Raw genomic sequence first — 22410 nt, forward strand, 5'->3', positions numbered from 1 at the left:
TACTCTATTATCATAGTTTTAGCATGTGTGTGTGAACAATTGTTATTTAGCCCCAAATCAGACCTGTTTCTTGCTGGTATGGGTCAGATAGTTTTTCTGGGTTAGTCAATTCAATAAAGAGCAGAAATAGAGTATTGCTTGGATTTGAAATTTCAAGCAGAGCCCTTTATTTCACATTTTTTTATTTTGCAATGAAGGCCTCTGCACAAAATGTGGAGTATTTTTAAGATTTTGAGCCATACCTGAAGTCTTGAGAAGTGGCTCAAATCTAATATGACAAAAGGGTTCTTGTTTTATCAAGACAATGCTCCAGCACACAAGTCCATTTCAATGGCTGCTATGTGTGACTGTGGCATTGAACTGGTTGATCACCCTCCCTATTCTCCTGATTTGACCCCCATCTGACTATTATCTGTTCTTCAACACTTGACAGGGAACCAGTATCACAGTGATGATGACATCATATCTGTTGTTGATGACTTTTTTTTATCAATAGGATGAAAGCTTCAACGCCATTGGACTCCAAGCACTGCAACACTGATGGAAAAAGTGTGTGGTGGATTGCAAGGGAAACTAAGTTGAAAAATAAATCTCGTTTGGTCACATTCTATGAGAGTATCTTGGTCAGCTTATGAACTTTCCAGCCAACCTATGTATTGAAATACAATAAAAAATCAACACAATGTTTATTTTAGAATATTTTTATTTTCTAAAATGAAGTACAATGAATCAAATTTCCATACACATGTAATTTTCTCTTCCATAAGTTCAAAAATAAATTTAGTATGGAAATTTATCAGCAGTTTGGAAATCCATTTATTAAGCATCCATATGAAAATTTTTTTATTTTTTTATTTTTCTTCTTTGACAAGGAATGTCAATAAATAAAACATATAATTGACCAGAATAAAACAAGAGTGTCATTAAGTTTGAAAATTAAAATGGGAAAGAAAATATACATGTATTTAAGAACCAAATTTTTTACTTTTTTTTTCTGTATTTGTATTGAAATGAAGATTATGTTAATTGAAAGACTTCATTCTAATGAACAGACTTCTAACATCTCAGCTCACAAACTTAAAAACCATGGAGAAATAATGAAATCCATTACAATGATGCATGATGATATTAACTTACATTCACAGTTAATCTACTATAATACATTTGTTGTGTGAGGGCCATTATCCATTGATAGTGACTCAGCACAAGGATGGGGTAGAACTTAAAGGTTTCATCTTTGTAGTTTACTGTATTTTCTTTTTTTCTTATTGCCCACAAGGGGCTAAACATAGAGGGGACAAACAAGGACAGATAAAGAGATTAAGTTGATTACATCGACCCCAGTGCATAACTGGTACTTAATTTATCGACCCCGAAAGGATGAAAGGCAAAGTCGACCTCAGCGGAATTTGAACTCAGAACGTAACGGCAGACGAAATACCACTAAGCATTTCGCCCGGCGTGCTAATGATTCTGCCAGCTCACCACCTTTACTGTATTTTCTGGCATACAAGTCAAATTTTTCAGGCCAAAATTTACAGCAAAAAAAAGGCAGGTCAACTTATACACCACAATGACTTTGGAGGACCAAATGTGAAATGCAGCAGGATTCAAAAAGATAGTGACAATGTTTTAATGTTTACATAACAAGTTTACACTATATACTACATCAACTTGTATGCTGGAAAATACAGTATCTTGGGCATGTTGCCTTACCCTTTTGCAAGTATAAAAAGTGTGAGTGGATTGAACTCAATACTGAAAGCTAACAAACATTTGATCATATAGTGCCTACTACATTGATAAAAATCATAGTACCACATATTTCTGAGAATTGTGAGGAGCAAGAAATGAATAGCAAATTTTGATCAAGAGTAGCTTGAATCTTTGTTAACTTTACCAGCTTCATCTCCTCTTATATAATATTTTCAGTTAAAAAAATAAGAAGTAGAATATCAATGTTATTATTTGTTTTCATGTTATGTTAATTTTGACTATATTTAGAATATTTACATTATCTTTTTTTTTAATGTTTCAATTATTTACATTAAAAAAAAAATGAGATATTTAAGTAAGTTCACCAAAACATTGTACAATATAAGCCTAATCAGAAAAACAAAAACAAATAATATTGTTATTCTTGGGAATGGTCTTATTTTGCCAATTAAACACTCACACTATATCTTGGTCTTCATTTCAGCTTTTTTGTTTATTATCTTAGTTCCTTTGTGTTTAATTGACAAAATATGACCATCCCCAAGTATAGTATTATCTATTTCAACATACAATTTCACATCAAGAATCTTGCAAAACAAATACATAAACATAACAAAAAGACTAAATTTTCAGAAAACTGATTATTAACAAGTGCTAGTGTTTTGGTGAGTTTAACCCTTTAGCATTCAAACCAGCCATATCCAGCCCAAATATTCTATCTTTTTTTTATTTGTTTTTTTTTTTGTTCAAACTGGCCAGGTCCAGCTTCTCTTATCTACTCTACACTGTCACTCTAAAAATAAATAATCATATCAATGAAATCTCAAAACCATGAGATAATTTACAATTAATTCAAAGTAATATGAATAAATAAGCATTACGTTTGACCAAATAATCTGAATGCTATAGGGTTAAAAGACATAGTCAGAATTTACAACCTTTTGAAATTTTTGCAAACTGGAAAAACAAAAGAAAAAAAAATTCCTATTTATGAAGGAGAATGGTGAGGGAGGAGGCAGTGAGGAAACAAAACAAAAAGGAAGAAACAGAGTAAATTAATAATCCTCATATTTGTTGATTGATAGTTATTCCTTAATAGACAGGAGTTTAAATGTTATTACTTATTACAGTTTGGTATACCCCTTGGGAGGGAAGAAAAAAAAAAACATGATGTTGCTTGTTTTCAGTCTGCCATAGTGACTGAATGGATACTGCTTGAACCAGCAGAGCATCAAACAAAATTCCTTGATGTGTTTAGTTCAATCCCATTATGTCCTACAATCAAATGCCACCACAACTGACTTCACTTCTCACCATTTAAGGATCAATAAAATGATATAACCAATATACCATTTGATATAACCAAAACATATTTTTCTCAAATACACAACTGAATGAGCGACTGATAGTTTCATGCTTTTATGATATTTTTAACTAAGCATATTTATAAACTGAGCCATGTATCTCCAAGCAATCTTTCAGGCTCTGTTTAAGCATTATATGTATTTTAAAAACAAGGATGCACAAACAGAGCCTGAAAGATTGCTTAGAGATACATGGCTCAGTTTATAAATATGCCAACTTAAAGTATCACAAAAGCATAAAACTATTAGTGGCCCTTTTGATTTTGTATTAGATATTTGTCTGACACTGGATGGAGTACCTTTTTCGTTGATTCTACCAATATTGGATATATATATATGTATACGTATATATATATATATATATATATATATAGAATCACAATTAAAGGTTACAAACCTCATTCAGGGATAGCAAAATCCTATGAAAGTACTGGTTAGTTACCTATACAAAGAATATTGAACATTACATTTAATACTCAACTGCAAGGTAACTATATAAACCGTGGTTTATGTGTGTGTGTGTGTGTGTGTATGTGTGGCCGTGTGTATAAAATTCAGGGTTAACTGTTCAGAGGAAAGCACTTACAACTAAGAGTCAATATAATGAATGCAACAAAAAGTTTTTTATTTTTATTTCATCTGGAGTCAATCAGGGATTGGTTGTAACAAAAGGTGAGTGGACTCTTATTCAACTAATTCCTGATGTATCAAGACAAAACAAAATACCTTTTCTTAGATTCATTATTTTTATCAATTAACTATAAATAAATAAATACATATATATTTATATTATATCATCATCATCATCATCGTTTAACGTCCGCTTTCCATGCTGGCATGGGTTGGATGGTTTGATGAGAACTGACAAGCCAGGAGGCTGCACCAGGCTCCAATCTGATCTGGCAAGGTTTCTACAGCTGGATGCCAACCACCCTGAGAGTGTATTGGGTGCTTTTTACGTGCCTAGGAATGTTGTTGACAGTGACTGCTCAGTTTCAGCCATTTAAGCTATTGTCAGACTGCCAATGATGGCTTAACTGGTTGAAACTTTGAAGTCATTGTCAACAACATTTTTATAGAAGAAGAATAAATTTGCACTCTACAAATGTATAGAGTAACCCATCAGATTAATGTAAAATTGTTTTCTTTATAACTGAACATGAAAACAAACATTAATATATCTAATATCTATTTAATCTATATATAGAGAGAGAGGGGGGGAAGATAGACAGAGATGGACAGCATGTGTATGTGTGTATATAAGTAGTATGCAAATATGTATGTATGTATGTAAGTGGTATGTATGTGTGTATGTATTTGTATGCAAGCATGTATGTACATATGTACAGTAGAAACTCGTTTTGTGAATGGAAATGTTATTGCAAATTCAAATCTAAATACAGAAAGCAGGGGAGATAACTCCTACGAATTTTTGAAAAATGACAATGCAGAGAGAGAGCCTTATCTTCGTCGTCAAATGTAAAAAACATCAAATATGTTTTGTTTTTGTTAAATCTCCTCAGTAAAGCCATATTCACTAGCAATTGTCTTCACTTAGAATGATAAGTTTCATCATTATCTTCAAATTCATCATTATCAACACCACCACAACTTTATTACACCACTATCATCATCATCATCATCAACAGCAACAATAACAACAGCAGCAGCGGATGGTCAACTGGAAAGAGAAAGTCCAACACGGAGAGCTTTTCCAGCAAACATTGGATGAAACCAATGAAGAGTCCTGGAGATGGTTAAGACAGAGTTTTTTACAGAAGGAAACAGGGCTGATTCTTGCTACTCAAAAACAAGCTTTAAATGCACAAACTCAAGAATAAGCTTTATGTACAAAGTCAATCAAGTGTAGCATTGATAAGACAGCAGCATTACCTTTTTTGTAGGCTATGTGGAAAATTGTCTGAGACAGACATATAACTAGTGGAAGCTCAAAACTAGAGGCATACAAAAAATATCATGACAAAATAGCAGTGCGGATACAATGGGAGTTGTACAAGAAGTATGGGCTAGAATGATCCATATGAACACCAACTTTGGCCAGTAGCAGAGAATGATCAGGTGAGACGCACATGGGATATGCCAATATATACAGACAAAAGGCTGCAACATGACTGACCAGATATCACTTTCCAGCTGAGAGTCCACAGAATGGACCTGCATCAAGGTTGCTTTTCCTGCAAACCAGAATATTGTTAAGACAGAGGATGAAGGTGTCGGGAAGTACCAAGACTTATGATTGGAAACAAAAAAAAAAAATCCACAGAGCTTCAAAAGTGAGTGTGGTACCTATTGTGATCAATGCACTTAGAACCATCTCGAAAAGAGCAATATCCTGGCATCAAAAGCTGCAAATACCAAACTTCTGAGGAGGTATTCAGATGGCAGCAATACTTGGGACAGCTCATGTGTTGAGGAATGTGTTGCATCTCTAAGCTGCAGAATGGGGCTGAGATGTGACATAGATAAAAATCAGTTAAGGGAATAAAATGTATTCCTTTAGATACACTTTGTATCATTACAATTGCATTCATTAATTGCTGCTTAACTCTATAAAGTTCCACTAAAACATGGATACACAATTAAATAGGAATTATTAAATAGCTTTTGAAAGAAGATTCCAGGCTCTATAAACAAACTGAAAGAAAGAGTAAATGTGTAGGAGGTAGTGAAAATAGTGACAGTGGTTTCTTAAAGTGGCATAATGTCACTAGAAATCTGCCAGGAAAGAGCTTAGCTAGTTAGCATTGACCCTAGTATATACCTGGTACTTATTTCAAAGACAATAATAATAATAATTCTTTCTAGTTTTGGTATAGAACCAGCAACTTTATTGGGAGGGGGTTAGTTGATTACATCAACTTCAGTACTTGATTGTTATGTTATTTTATTGACCCAGCAGGGATGAAAGTTGGCTTTTAGTTGTATAAGTTGGCTTTGGCAGGATTTGAACTCAGGACATCAAATGCCAGAAATGGTACTAAACATTTCATCCAGCATGCTAACAATTCTGCCAGATCGTCATCTTATACAAAATTAACAATAATATTATCGACAAAAAATAAGACTATTAACATGTAATAATCAGATGACAAATATAAAATAATAATAAAAAATATAGAAAAATATACCTCACATCAAAAATACAGTCCTGAGGGAAAATAAATTTATCTAAAAATTATGCAATAAAATTATTCAACTCTCATGAGTTAGAAATAGTACAACACACACATACACAAAAAAAAGAAGATAAAATATAAAACAAAGTATTTATCCAGCAATTGCATTGATATAACAAAATATACTGATATGAATTTCTGTTCGTAATGCTATATATATATTTAGCATTGCTTAATGAAAGAATGAATGAAACAAGATGAACTTCTAACATGAAATTGATCAACAGCTGTTAATGATCAACAAACTTAAATTTTTCTGATGGATATTTTAGATTACATTATAATTTCATTAGGTTTTTAGGGTTTTATTTTATTTATTTATTTTTGTTTCTGGAACAAATATTACATTAATTATGAAAGCTTAAGGATTTTGCTACCATACAACTTACTTAATGTTGGTTTAAAATTTTGACACAAGTCCAGCAATTTTAAGGGAGGGTTAAGTCGATTACATTGACCCCAGTGTTCAACTGGTACTTATTTTATTGACCCCGAAAGAATGAAAGGTAAAATGGACCTCAGCAGAATTTGAACACAGAACATAAAGACAGACAAAATGCTGCTAAGCATTTCACTCATCATGCTAAAAATTCAGCCAGTTCACCGCTTTCAACTTACTTAATATCAAAGAAGTTTGTAATTAGCCAAGTTAGTGAAGTATCATAATCCTAGCCATAGGATTGATAGTTCATGTTTTGCTTACCAGTACTATGTTGTGTCTATGATCTAACTGCTCTGTTCTGCCTGGCTCTCTATAGTACGTCTGCAAATAGGTATCACAGCTGCATGTTGGTCAATTCTAAAAGCAGCAGAAACATTTTGTTAGCTTGTAGTACTGGGTTCAACTCATCTCTAGAACAGTTGCAATACTATAAAACTAGTAAAAAAACTTCACCATATCTATCAACCAGAAACAGTATAATGAGCAGAGTCATTCAAAGTTTCTGTTATTTTTTCTCTTATTTGCTCATTTTTTTTTTATGAGTTAGGTACATTGTACAAGTTTACAAATCACAACATTTTGGTGTTTCCTGTCAAGGAAACACTTTTGTTATGGGTTTTTTGTTTTTGTTTTTTTACAAGGAAGCATTACAACCTACAGTTACTACAAAAACACAGATTCTTATTTCTCATATATACTAATCAAATGGAATCACAAAGTTCTTTTTTATATTCCAGCTTCCAATATTATTAACCTATTAGCATTTAAACAGGCCATATCAGGCCCAAATATTCTAGTTGTTTTATGTTCAAACCAACCAGATTGAGACTCTCACACCTATCCTGTAATGTCATTCTAAAAATAAACAATCACATCACTGAAATCTCAAAGCCATGCATTAATGCATAATTAATTCAAATCAATGTGAATAAATAAGCAGAATATTTGACAGAATAATTTGAATGTTAAAGGGTGAAACCATGTGATGGATATGTATGGGAGTGAGACATGGTGTCTGGGGGAAAGCAAAATGGCAATTTTGAGAAGGACCGAGAGAGCAATGTGTGGTGTGAAACTATTGGATAAAAGGAGGGCTGAGGACTTAATGGGGATGCTGGGGTTAGAGGAATCGGTGGAACAACTGACAACGGTGAATGGAGTGCAGTGGTATGGACATGTGTTGAGGAGGGATGAGGATCATGTTCTGAGGAGAGTGCTTGAGTTTAAAGTGAATGAACCACAAAAGCGAGATCAACCAAAGAAAAGGTGGAGGGGAGGTTAGGAGGGTTGGTTCGAGGAGGGAGGATGCCCAAAATCAGGCGAGATAGTGTGAGAGCAGTTGCTGTAAGAGTGAGGTAGATCCGGCCACCCCTGTTAACAGGGACAAGCCCAGATTTAAAATATTGGACATCATCAATCAATGAGAATGGTAACATTATTCAAATATTCAGTCTTCTACTTACTTCAAAATGAATGAGTCATGGAAAATTTAAAAGATCGGTGAAGATTGATGTAAATCAATGAATGAATGAATAACTAGCAATGAAAATGTTGATGTCAAACTGTCATTTAAAGCATCTTTATACAAAGTGTCTGATGGCTCACCATAGAATGGTCAAATTAATTTACTGATGAATGGTAAATCAAAGTTCTGTTAAAGTTTTGTCAGCTGTTTTTCCTGTATTCCTTTCTAAGTTGAGAGACAATAACTAGTAGTATTCACTGAGGGGAATGGTTACAGCAATAGAATCCACACACTTTTTGTTCTTGTGGAGCTGGTGGCAGAGAGGTGAGCAATTAATTGATTTCAAAGTTTGGCACAAGACCACCAATTTGGGGTAAGGGGTAAGCCAATTACATCAACCCCAGTGCTCAACTGGTACTTATTTTATCGACCCTGAAAGGATGGAAGGTAAATTTGACTGCAACAGAATTTGAACTCAGAACATAAGCTGGACAAAATACTATGAAGTATTTTGCCTGGTGTACCAACGATTCTGGAAGCATGCTGCCTTCAGGGCGAGTATTTAATTAACAAGAATATTATTTCTTGCTCCGATTTTCATATATGCAAATTTAACATATTTCACAATGCTTCAAGAAAACTTATTTGAGTCACAGCTGCTTTCTACAGCTGAGTATTTTTAGAAGTTATGAACAAAATCAGCCCTCATAACTACAAACATACAAGTTAACAAAAAAATTTTTTAAAGAATGGACAGATACATCAAATAAAATCAATTTAATATTACAAATATAGAACTTTAAGACAGCCTGTTTAAACATTACTGCAACTAGCAAAAGCTATATCTTGGAATGTGTACTTACATAGTAAAGATAATAGATACAGGATTGACCAGACCTCTAATAATGGTTGAAATTAGTTGAATTTTATAAAAATAAGAATAATGTTACTAAAACGTAGCTTTAATTGATTTGTATGCAATTTCAACAACAACTTCAACTATACACTAATGGTAAAAATTACCAATTTAAAGCTGAAAGAAACAGCACCATTTTAACTGGGTACTCAACATGCAATGAGGAATTATGCAATCCAGTTTGAAGTGTTTTTAGATATATGTTTACAAAGTGAACCCTCTGAAATAATGGTATTAAATTAAAAAACCCAAATAACCTAGGACATTACACACACACACACACACAATGGTCTTCCGCATAGTTTCCATTTACTAAATTCACAATTCACAATTCATTCACAAAGCATTGATCAACCTAGAGATATAGTAGAAGACACTTGCACAAGGTGTCATACAGTGGGATTGAACCCAAAATCCAATGTTTGCAAAGCAAGTCTCTTAACTAAACAGCCATGTCTGCACCATCGCAACTCATTATTACTCTTTTACTTTAAAGTACAGCCCTGCTGGAGTCCACCTTGAAACACTTTAGTCAATTGTATCAATCCCAATGCTAATTTTTAAACCTGGTAATTGTTTTGGCAATTTCAATTTATTGTTAAGAAGCATAAACTATAATATTAGGATTTTTTTTTCAAGTGGTATCAATGTAAAGACAGACAGTCACACACACACTCTCTCTCTCTCTCTCTCTCTCTCTCTCTCTCTCTCTATATATATATATATATATATATATATATATATATATATATATATATATATAAATATATATATATATATATATATATATATATATGGGAGAATATACAAATAATAACAACAGACGAGGACAGGTGGTGTAAATAACAAAAGTATATATTAGTATGACGCTCGGGAATACGGAAAGTCTTTGACGTTTCGAGCTACGCTCTTCAACAGAAAGAATACGGAGACAAGGAGAAAAACACGGAGACAAGGAGAAAAACACGGAGAAAAAAAATTTAATAGTGTTCAGTCAACGGTCAATCATAATAATGGCCGATCATAACAATGACTGACCGGAAGTTAGAAATTCTTATTTCAGGAGAGCTAAGAAAGGGGGAGATAACAAACGGTGATCGGGAACGAGGGGCTGTGTGAGGGAGGTAGAATGCTGGTGATCTTGACGTATGTAGTGTGAAAATGGGGAAGGGAGAAAGGGAGAAAGTAGTTGGTCAGTTGTAGTGTGTGCGTGGTGTGATGCGAGGGTATTGGTGTGGTGTGCGTGATATATATATATATATATATAATGTGCTGATGTCATGTAGAAAAGCACCCAGTATACTCCGTAAAGTGGTTGGTGTTAGGAAGGGCACCCAGCACTTCCTAACGCCAAAACAGACATGGAGTCTCAGCAGCTCTTCAGCTGGCCAGCTCCGATCAAACTGTCCAACCCATGCCAGCATGAAAATGGACGTTAATTGATGATGATGATGATGATGATGACGATGATAATGATGAAGAAGAAAGCAAGGAGCACAAAAAAAAAACCAAGATCAGAAGGAAACGTTTTAACAAATGCTTAAAAAGAAGGGAAAATAGTTTTGATGCTTTGGACACTAGTCCTTCATCAGAAAATTATCAAAATATATGTGTGTATATATATATATATATATATATATACGATGGGCTTCTATGTGGTTTCTATCAAACAATTTCACTCAGAAAGCAGGTATGTTAGCTATCTGGAGCTTGATGGCAGCAGCAAGAATTTTATTGTCTCAGCGAAAAACTTGAATTTATCATATCCAACTAATATACAAGAGGAATAGGTCAATATTTACTGAAAAACTGATCTGTGACATAGTAGCATGGCGTTCAAGAAATTTGTCTCTAGTTCACTTAAAAACTAGGGTTACACATTGACCTTATTAACCCAAGTGTTTCCATGAAGAGGTTAAAGAATATCAAGAAACTACAGTGTTTGAAGGAGGATAATAGGTTAAGATTTTCTTTAAAAGAGTGTGGGTACACTCATAGATTATGTCAATTTGTCTGCAAATGACTTCTGTGAGATTTAAGATTAAAAAATATAATTAACTAGGAACATACAGTTTAGACAATTTGAAAGGGTATCAGTCCAAAAATTAATGACATCCTTTCAAAATCTATGTCATCAAATCTATTCTAGTGACAAGTGACCAAGACTTTTGGCAGTTTACTATGCTTGAGAAGACACATCAAGCTAAATGAAATCATAGTCGTGGTCAATGCCAGGGACACATAAAAGGCACCTGTGCCAGTGACGCATAAGAGACCCAGGACACTCTATGGAGTGGTTGGCGTTAGGAAGGGCAACCAGTTGTAAAAACCAAGCCAAAACAGACTGGATCATGGTGCAGGTCTCAGTCAAACCATCTAACCCATGCCAGCATGGAAAACAGACACTTAATAATAATAATGATAATGACCATAAAGATTATATGAAATAATTATTTCTAAAAATTTGGAACTATTTAAACAAAAGAAAAAAATTTATAAACCTTCAAGAAAACATGAAATAATTCTTTTTGGAATTGGATCTTGGAGTACATATAAAGCCTTCGATGTTTTCTATCCCAAAGGGTTTTACAACCTAAAATTTACATGCTGTTATTTGTAGTATTATATGTACTTCAAGATCCAAATCCAAAATATAATTTTTTTTAAAAATGGTTAATTTACTTCTGATAGCCATTCCAGATATCGGTCATAATACATTTCATCAAATCACTTACAAATTTAAATGGTAAAATTATAATCAAGTTGGTGAAACTAGCAGTAACAGATAAGCTATGAAAAACACACTGTATTAATTCTATACATCTTTTATATTTTACTTGTTTCAGTCATTGGACTGTAGCAATGCTGGAGCACTGCCTTTTAGCTGAATGAATCAAGTGAGGTGGAGGACAAATACAACTAAAAAGACACACACACACATGTCTACAATGAGCTTCTTTCAGTTTCTGTGTACCAAATTCACTCACAAGACAATATTAAAAGACACTTGCCCAAGATGCCAAGCACTCATGAGTCTGGATTTTTTTTTTTTTTGAGTCTTATAAGTATCTAATACTACATTTACCAATGCATCTGTCCTATTTTTAAGACAGTAGGAAGACTGCAGTTTTTACACACTGGAAGTGTGGTGAATTTGAAAAATTATAATGTATAACGAAGAGACATGTTAATCGTCTCTTAATTATGTGTTAGTGTTATGACACAGTCACTGATGAAAAATTCACCTAGCAAATTATTTTATTTGCTAAAAAAAAATTTTGAAACCTAGGTCTGACCCGCAATAAAATAACAAGGTAAAAGTTCTTATTTTTCATTCCTTTTGAAGATTGCTCTTAAATGTAGTTTTGGTCGTTTTGACTGCTTCTTCTAGCGTGTAAAAACTGGATGTTGAAGACAGTTTTCTCTTGTGTTTAAATGTACACTATTTTATACTGGGTATATATATATATATATATATATATATATATATATATATATATATATATACATATATATAAATGAAAGAAACCCATTGCGTGTGTGTGTGCGCACACACACTTATCCCCATGTATTACATTATGAGATGATGGTAAATGAGTGCCATACAAGTGATTTTGTTTTTTTCCAGTTTTCCCTATCTGACCATGGGAAAATATTACCTTGCTTAAAAACAGATGAGGGTTGGTAACAGAAAAGGTATGCAGCCATAGAAAATCTGTTTAACCTGTGCAAGAATGGAAAAGATGCTAATAACTATGACGATGATGATGAAATAACCTAAATTGAAATAAAGTCTTATCTAATTGAGATATTACTTACATATCCAGCAATCAACACTTGTTTAATTCCTCTCAAACATTAATAAATCTTAATTTTCATTACTCTTGCTTCTACTACCAAACAGTATCAACTGCATCACATAGTCAGCTTCTTATAGAAAGAGGGAGAGATTTCCAACATAAATAAAAGACATCTCTTTTACTCTTTTACTTGTTTCAGTCATTTGACTGCGGCCATGCTGGAGCACCGCCTTTAGTCGAGCAAATCGACCCCAGGACTTATTCTTTGTAAGCCTAGTACTTATTCTATCGGTCTCATTTTGCCGAACCGCTAAGTTATGGGGACATAAACACACCAACATCAGTTGTCAAGCGATGTTGGGGGGCACAAACACAGACACACAAACATACACACACACACATATATATATATATATATATATATATATATATATATACACACGACGGGCTTCTTTCAGTTTCCGTCTACCAAATCCACTCACAAGGCTTTGGTCGGCCCGAGGCTATAGTAGAAGACACTTGCCCAAGGTGTCACGCAGTGGGACTGAACCCAGAACCATGTGGTCGGTAACCAAGCTACTTACCACACAGCCACTCCTGCGCCTGAATTTTTCTCATTCATTCTTAAGCCCCAAAATGTTTTCGACTGCAATTCTATCACAAGTTATCAACTCGGTTATGATTAATCTGAAGATTTCAATTACCAGGTTCTAAGGGCTCCTGACTTCATTTTCATATAACACTCATAACCTTACAAACTACTGTATACATTAAAAGGCATTGCAAAGATACCTACTGTATATCATATAATACAGTGAACATACAAACTGAGCTGTAGCTATCATTTTCTTTTTTTTCTTTTCTCTCTCTCTCTCTTATTCATCTTGTCTACACTTTTGTCTTTAATCTTTTACTTGTTTCAGTCCTGAGAGTGCAGCCATGCTGGGGCACCACCTTGAAGAATTTTTAGTTGAATGAATTGACCCCAGTACTTATCTATTTTTTTTAAGCCTGGTACTTATTCTATCCGTCTATTTTGCCTAACTACTAAGTTATGGGCAGGTAAATACACCAACAACAGTGGCAGGGGACAAAGACACACACACATATACGACAGGTTTCTTTCAGTTTCCATCTGCCAAATCTACTCATAAGACTTTGGTCAGCCTGAGGCTATAATAGAAACACTTGCCCAAGGTGCCACACAGTGGGACTGAACCTGGAACAATATGATTGGGAAGCAAGCTTCTTACGACACTTAATTTAATTTTTTATTATATGGCAAAGTCCTGATATGCATTGAGCAATGGAAGTATCCTCTAATGCCAGAATTCATAATGTAAATGTACTAAAATGAAAATTTGAATAATCAACGAACTTCATCACAAATATACACATTACAACCTTTACCATATATCCTTGTTTGATTGCCAAGCAAATAAATAAACAATTGAACTGTAAGTCAAAGAGTCAATAGATCACATTCTAATAACTGTCCATCCTGAGCTGTGCCTATAGCAAGAAGCATAACACCTATTGACTCAGGTAAAAAACATAGCTTCCATTCATAGCTACAACTCTAAGGAGTAGAAAGAAGCACTTTATAATTAGCAAGTGTTTTGTTAGTTTTTCAACATTAAACTAAACTCCAACTCTAACAAACGCAATTTGAAATATGATCAGCTTCCCATTAAATTTATCATCGCCACAACTATAAAGAAGTAAACTTGAGACAAATGAATGTAACTGTTTAAGTTATGTGGAAAATGTTAACCTACATATCTTGTTTCTAACCTTTAACTCATTGTGTAATGAATAGGGTATTAAAATCTTGACATATTCAATTCATCCCAGTTTTACAATATTTATCACTAGTAGTTTATGTATAAATCTGTAATCCAATCTGGTCTTATTTCACCTTAGACACAACAGGATACTATTCTTTTTAGTGCTGTTTTTTTTTTTTATATTTTTCATCAGCCTACTAACATCTGTTCTTTTTTTTTCTCTTTCACTTGTTTTTCAGTCACTGCACTGCAACCAAGCTGAGGCACTACCTTGACGGGTTTTATCAAACAAAAAACCCAGTACTTTTTTTAAAGTCTGGTTCTTATTCTATCAGTCTTTTTTGCTCCACTGCTAAGTTACAGGGACATAAACAAAACAACACTGGTTGTCAAGTAGTGGGGGTATAAATACACACACACACATATGTATACATATACATACACACACACACAACAGGCTTCCACACATTTCTATCTACCAAATTCACTCACATGGCATTGGTTAGTCCAGGAGTAGAAGATAATTGCCCAAGGTGCCACGCAATGGGACTGAAACCAAAATGATGTGGTTGCAAAGTAAGCTAAGAAATAAACAGATAAATAAATATAAGAAATGATAGGGATACCATGGCCAGTGAACAGAATAAACATCAATGAAAAAATATTTGAAACAAAATTCTATGAAGGTGTGCATATATTTTGAACACAAAAGAGTAAAGACACCTTTTGGTCATGGATGACCATAGGATTGCACCTAGAAAGTTACCCTCCGAGGCACAAGTCCATGCAAGGTTGTTTAGGAAAGACCAGCAGTCACCCAGGTATACCAGCTTCCCCTTTTCGTGTCACCGATATTGTCCAAGGGAAAGACAAAGGCCAATGCAGCTTGGCACCAGTGATGTCACAGCTGAGTGAATTGGAGCAACATGAAATAAAGTGTCTTGCTCAAGAACACAACACACAGCCCAGCCTGGGAATCAAACTCACTACTTTAGGATTATGAGCCCGACACTCTAACTACTGAGCCATATGCATTCACAAACATGTTTCTAATATATAAGGGTTGTGAAAAGGGCAATGAAAGTAACGGAGTGCACAACATAACTAACCAGTGCTATAGTTATTAAAAACATTGAATCCCTGTAGAGTCAGAAATGTGTGTGTGTGTGTGTGTGTGTGTGTAAGAAGCTTACTTCTTAACCATGTGGTCTCAGGCTCAATCTTGCTGTATGCCACCTTGGGCAAGGGCCAACCAAAGCTTTGTGGGTGGATTTGGTATTTGGTAGATGGAAACTGGAAGAAGCTTGTCATATGTGTGTAAGAAGTTTACTTCTTAACCATGTCATCTCAGATTCAATCCCATTCTATGTCACCTTAGGCAAGTGTCTTCTACAAGAGCCCTGAGCTGACCAAAGCTTTGTGAGTGGATTTGTAGATGGGGAAACTAGAAGAAGCTTGTCATGTGTGTGTGTGTGTGTGTTTTACTTCGTTTAGGATTAAAACATCAAAATCGAGATAAACGCAAATGCTCCATCTGATAGGCTTGATAATTGTTGAGGTATTCCGGTATTCCTTAACATGAAACCAATGGTAGGTAGCCTTAATACACAAATAAATATGTGTGTATATATATATATATATATATATATATACGCACACACACACACACAGACAAAACCTCCATTGTCACAGTATGATATCGCTGGACCTTTGAATTACAATCCATTTGACAGGCTTTCACATTTTCAGTCTGCAAATGATATCTGGCCAAGATGCCATGCAATAGGATTGAACCTGGGGGTCATTCATGATTGCAGTGTGAACTTCTTAACCATTTGAGGAAATCTAACCTTGCTTGGAAATGACTGTAGAAAATCTGCCTCAATAAATTCCATCTGACCCATGCAAGCTAAGTAGACATTAAGATATGAAATAAATGAAGGCACATTTAAATTATATTCCTTCCAACCACAAACTCATACTATAATCCTTTAGCATTTAACCCTTATGATACCAACCCAGCTGAAACCAGCTCTGGCTCTGTAGTACAAAAGTCTTGCTTTCATAAGTTTTTAATTAAAATCTTCCACCAAACCTCAGTCACAACTTATGTTCCTAACACTAACTTAATGATAACTAAGTTATTTCACTAAATTTTTAGTTATATTTAAAATTAATTGAAAGAAACACAGAGCATCTCAAAAGAAATACTAAACGAAAGGGTTAAACCAGCCAAATCCAGCTCAAATATACTACCTGTTTTATGTTCTAACCCGCCAGATCCAGCCTATCACACCTACCCTTCAAGGCCGTCATAAAATATACAAACACATTATCAAAATTTCAAAGCTACAAAATAATGCATAATTAAATAAAGATAACTTGAATGAAAAAGTATTACATTTGACAGAATAATCTGGATGCTAACGGTTAAATATCACTCTCTCATTCAAGCACACACATAATACATATCTTTTATCTTTTACTCATTTCAGTCACTAGACAACAGCCATGCTGGGGCAGCCTCAAAGAATTTTAGTTGAACGAACTAATCTCAGTGCTTATTTTTTTTTAAAGCCTGGTACTTATTCTATCATTTTCTTTTGCTGAATTGCTAAATTACAGGGACATAAACACACCTACACCGGTTAAGCAGTGATGAGAGGACAAAGACAGACACATACACACATATATATGATGGGCTTTTATTAGTTTCCATCTATCAAATCCACTCACAAGGCTTTGGTCAGCCCAAGGCTACAGTAGAAGACACTTGCCCAAGGTGCCACACAGTGGAACTAAACCCAAAACCATGTGGTTGAGAAGCAAACCCCTTACCACACTGCCATATTTGCACCTTTTTTCCTTTGTTTTGCTTGCTTAAGTCATTGGACTACAGCCATGCCAGGGCACCACATTGAAGGGTTTAGTTGAAAAACCAACCCCAGTCATCATCATCATCGTTTAACGTCCGCTTTCCATGCTAGCATGGGTTGGACGATTTGACTGAGGACTGGTGAACCAAATGGCTACACCAGGCTCCAATCTGATTTGGCAGAGTTTCTACAGCTGGATGGCCTTCCTAACGCCAAACTCTGAGAGTGTAGTGGGTGCTTTTATGTGCCACCGGCACGAAGGCCAGTCAGGCGGTACTGGCAATGGCCACGCTCAAAATGGTGTATTTTACGTGCCACCTGCACAGGAGCCAGTCCAGCGGCACTGGCAACGATCCCGCTCGAATGTCTTTACACGTGCCAGGAAGGCGATGCTGGGCACAGGTGCCATCACGGGTCTAGTACAGAAGTATCAGACTGAAAGCAATACCTCAATCCCAACTAGCCTTTTAGGAAAAAAAAAGTTTTGCTGAACTGCTAAGTTATTCAGGATGTAAAGAAACTAACACCTGTTGTCAAGTGGTAGAAGGGAAGGAAACAAACACAAAGATACATATGTGTATACCTGTGGCATGTAAAAAGCACTTAGTACACTCTGTAAAGTGGTTGGTACTAGGAAGGGCATCCAGCTGTAGAAATCTTTCCACAACAGACAATTTGGAGTCTGGACAGCTCCCTGGCTGGCCCACTCCTTTCAAACCAGACAACCTACGCCAGCATGGAAAATAAACATTAAACGATGATGATGATGATGATAATATATCTTTATGTATTCATTTATTCTTTTACTTGTTTCAGTCATTTGATTGCAGCCATGCTGGAGCACCACCTTAAAGGGTTTTTAGTTGAAGAAATCAATCCCGGGACTTATACTTAGTAAGCCTAATACTTATTCTATCAGTCTCTTTTGCCGAACTACTAAGTTACAGGGATGTAAACACACCAACATCAGTTGTCAAGCAATAGTGGGGGCACAAACACATAAATAAATAAATAAATATATATATATATATATATATATATATATATATATATATATATATATACATATATATATATATATATATATACATACATATATACACATACATACAACAGGCTTTTTTTCAGTTTCTGTCTACCAAATCCACTCCCAAGGCTTTGGTCAGCCCAAAGCCATAGTAGAAGACACTTGCCCAAGGTGCCATGCAGAGAGACTGGCCTAAGGTGCCATGCAGTGGGGCTGAACCCAGGACCATGTGGTTGGGAAACAAGCTTCTTACAACACAGCCACCTGCAACTATACATATATGTCAGGTTTCAATGGGGTTCCACACAATTTCCCTCTACTATATTCACTCACAAGGCATTGGTCAGCCCAAGGTATTGCAGAAGACACTTGCCAAAAGTATTGCGTAATGGGACTGAACCCTGAATCCGAAACTATGTGTCTGCAAAGCAAACTTCTGAAAACACACACCCATGCCACTTTCAAAAACACAAATGTATATAGAAAATAAAGAAGAAAACAAACAAAACAAATGATAACTCAAGTTCTGGCTGAACCCAAGGAAAACATAATTGTATTCTGATGTGACATGTAAAAATAAAACACAAACTGAAAAATGATATTAATGATAATGATGATTATTTTTCTTCTTTTGTCTTTTTTTTATTTAGCAAAACAATGTTTTTTTTTTTTCATTTTTTTATAGGGAAGAGATTGACTTAGCTGCAGTATAACACTGGTACTTATTTTATTTACCTTTACAAGGGCAAAAGACAAAATCAGCTTCAGCAGAATTTCAACCCGAAATTGCATACTATAGTAATAGTTACTAACTTAGATTTGGTAATAATAATAATCTTTTCTACTCTAGGCACAAGGCCTGAAATATTTGAGGAGGGGGCCAATCGATTAGATCGACCCCAGTATGCAACTGGTACTTAATTTATCAGCCCCAAAAGGATGAAAGCAAAGCCAACCTCAGTGGAATTTGAACTGAGAACATAAAGACAGACAAAATACCGCTAAGCATTTTGCACGGCATGCTAACATTTCTGCCAGCTCACCACCTTAATAATAATAATAATAATAATAATAATAATAATAATAAGTACTCAGAGAGCGCAAACTTCCACCAAGGCAACACCAACATCCTCTCAATGATTAGCTGGAAATGATTTTTAAAATGAGAATATCTGAAATAAACTTGAATGCTCTCACAAACAAGAATACTAAAAATGAACCCAACTGCTCTCAAAAATTAAGTTTAAAAAAACACAGGAAAAATAATCCAGAATCCTTGTCCAGTACGAGATCGATCCCAAAATTTAATCAGTTCATGCCAGTCATGAGGCCAAACATCCCTGAAAGTTTCATCTGAATCCATCTACCGGTTCTTGAGATATCCTGTCCATGGACAAACAAACAAACACAACTGAAAACAATTTGTTTATTATTACCTCCGCCTTAGCAAAGGCAGAGGTAATAATAAACAAAAAAATAAACAACTATGACAATTTAAAGTGGAGAAGAAGGAAAAATAAACAACTATGGCAATTTAAGTGGGAAATACGAAGATTGTGGTCAATGGAGTAGACATGATACTAATAGTAATTGGTGCACTTGAGAGTATCAGCACTCAACTACCAGCACGGCTGAAAAAGATTGATGCAACAGTGAAGGTAGAACACCAACAACAATTAGCATTGCTTGGAGTGGCAAGAATTCTTCGCTGGGTTCTTGAAGCATGACCAGTAAACAAGTGTCACCTTAGTCTGCTGGTTGTGGACAGCTGACACTTTCCAATCATACCCAGCAAAATAAGCTGTGAGTTTTCATATAATAATAATAATAATAATAATAATAATAATAATAATAATAATAATAATAACAATAATTTATAAAATAGCACCTACTCTGCAAAACTTCTTATCTGTAAGTATGAGATCATGGTGAATCACACTGACTTTGAACAGTGACAATGAATCTTTCAATACTGGAGATGTAAGAACGGCATTTACCAGGGCGACTTTCTATCACCACTTCTCTTTTGTCTTGCCTTAATACCTCTTTCGAAATTGCTCAATGATGTACAATATGGCTATAAAATTTTTGATAAAAATATAAACCATCTTTTTTACATGGATGATTTAAAGCTCTTTGCAAAAACTGACCCACAACTACAGGGCTTACTAGTAATTGTTAAACAGTTCAGTGATGACATCAGGATGGAATTTGGCCTCGATAAATGTGCAAAAGCTACTTTTATCTGAGGGAAAATGATAGAAACATCCAACATTAATTTTGACCAACAGAATGTCAGAGAAGAGCTAGAACCAGTGGAGAGCTACAAATATCTAGAGGCATTTGAAGGTAATGGAATCAAATATTCAATGATGAGGGAAAAGATCAGAAAAGAATGTTATCGCAGGGCAAGGGCAATACTCAAGACAGAGCTGAATGCAAGAAACAGGATTGAAGCAATCAATACTTTAGCCATACTGGTCATGACTTACAGTTTCAATATTATTAACTGTTCAATTACTGAAATCTGTAATCTTGACAGAAAAATACGAAAATTGTTGACAATGCATAAAATGCATCACCCTAAGGCAGATATAGACTGACTACCTGCCAAGAAAAGAGGGTGACTGTGGGCTTTCACAACTGGAATTAACAATGGAGATTGTCACAATTGGCCTAAACACCTACCTGAAAAACTCTGATGACTGGATGTTAAAACTTGTCTTAAAGTATGAAAACAAGAAAACATACTCAGTAACAAAACCGGCAAAGGAATATCTGAGTGAATTCCAAATACAACAAATCCCAGAATTAGACGTACTGGAAACAAGCACAGAAAAAGCTAAGTGTATGAAAACTCGTGCTAAAACTGCTGCCTTAGATATTCTTACTGATAAATGGTAAGAAAATCCTCTCAATAGCAAATACTCAAAGAGAGCTGATAATGCCAATGTTGACAAAGCACTTACCCATCAATGGTTAGTGTCTTCTGGCTTAAAATGAGAGACAGAAGGGTTTATCACAGCAGCCCAAGATCAATGCCTACCTACAAGAAGCTACCAGGCCAAGATCTTAAAGAACAGCAGTAGCCTAACATGTAATGTTGTTGTTGTTGTTGGCACTCTGTCGCTTACGATGTCGAGGGTTCCAGTTGATCCGATCAACGGAACAGCCTGCTTGTGAAATTAACATGCAAGTGGGTGAGCACTCCACAGACACGTGTACCCTTAATGTAGTTCTCGGGGATATTCAGCGTGACACAGTAATTTTAGGGGGAGGGGATAAGTTGATTGCATCTATCACAGGACATGACTGGTATTTATTTTATCTATCCTGCAGGGATGAGAAGCAAAGCTAACCCTGGTAGGATCTGATTACAGAATGTAAAGACCCAGGACAAATGCTGCAAAGCAGTTTTTACTGACTCTTTAACATTTCAGCTGGTTCACCACAAAAAAAAAAAATAATAATAATAATAATAATAATAATTGTTAAAATATGCACACGGTTAGAAATTTGGGGGTAGGAAACAATCAATTATATTGATCTCAGTAAATGATTGGTATATTATTTGGTCAACACTGGAGGTACAAAAAAAAAAGAAAAAAAAAAGAAGCTGATTTTGGTGGGATGTGAACAGAGAAGTAACACACCAGAGCAAATGTTGCAAGGCAAGTTTGTCTGATGCTTTGCTGATTCTGCCAATCTGCTGTCCTAATATTAATAGTTGTAGCAATAATAATAATAATAATAATAATGGTTTCAAATTTTGGCTCAAGGCCAGCAGTTTCAGGGATGGGGGAAAGTCAATTACATCAAC

At 35.0% G+C, this 22410-nt stretch overlaps 1 protein-coding gene across 1 annotated transcript in view; it reads right to left on the bottom strand.

Moving 5' to 3' along the window:
* Positions 1 to 6938: 6938 nt before the first annotated feature.
* LOC106871196 (uncharacterized) overlaps positions 6939 to 22410 on the bottom strand; it is a 38217-nt gene continuing 22745 nt past the window's right edge. The window contains exon 4 of the mRNA XM_014917542.3: positions 6939 to 7076. Coding sequence (XP_014773028.1) covers positions 7075 to 7076 — 2 coding nt within the window. The 3' untranslated portion in view covers positions 6939 to 7074. The remainder of the gene's footprint in view (positions 7077 to 22410) is intronic.

Source organism: Octopus bimaculoides, chromosome 18 (genome assembly GCF_046866305.1).
Source record: "Octopus bimaculoides isolate indiv1 chromosome 18, ASM4686630v1, whole genome shotgun sequence".
NCBI lineage: Eukaryota > Metazoa > Mollusca > Cephalopoda > Octopoda > Octopodidae > Octopus > Octopus bimaculoides.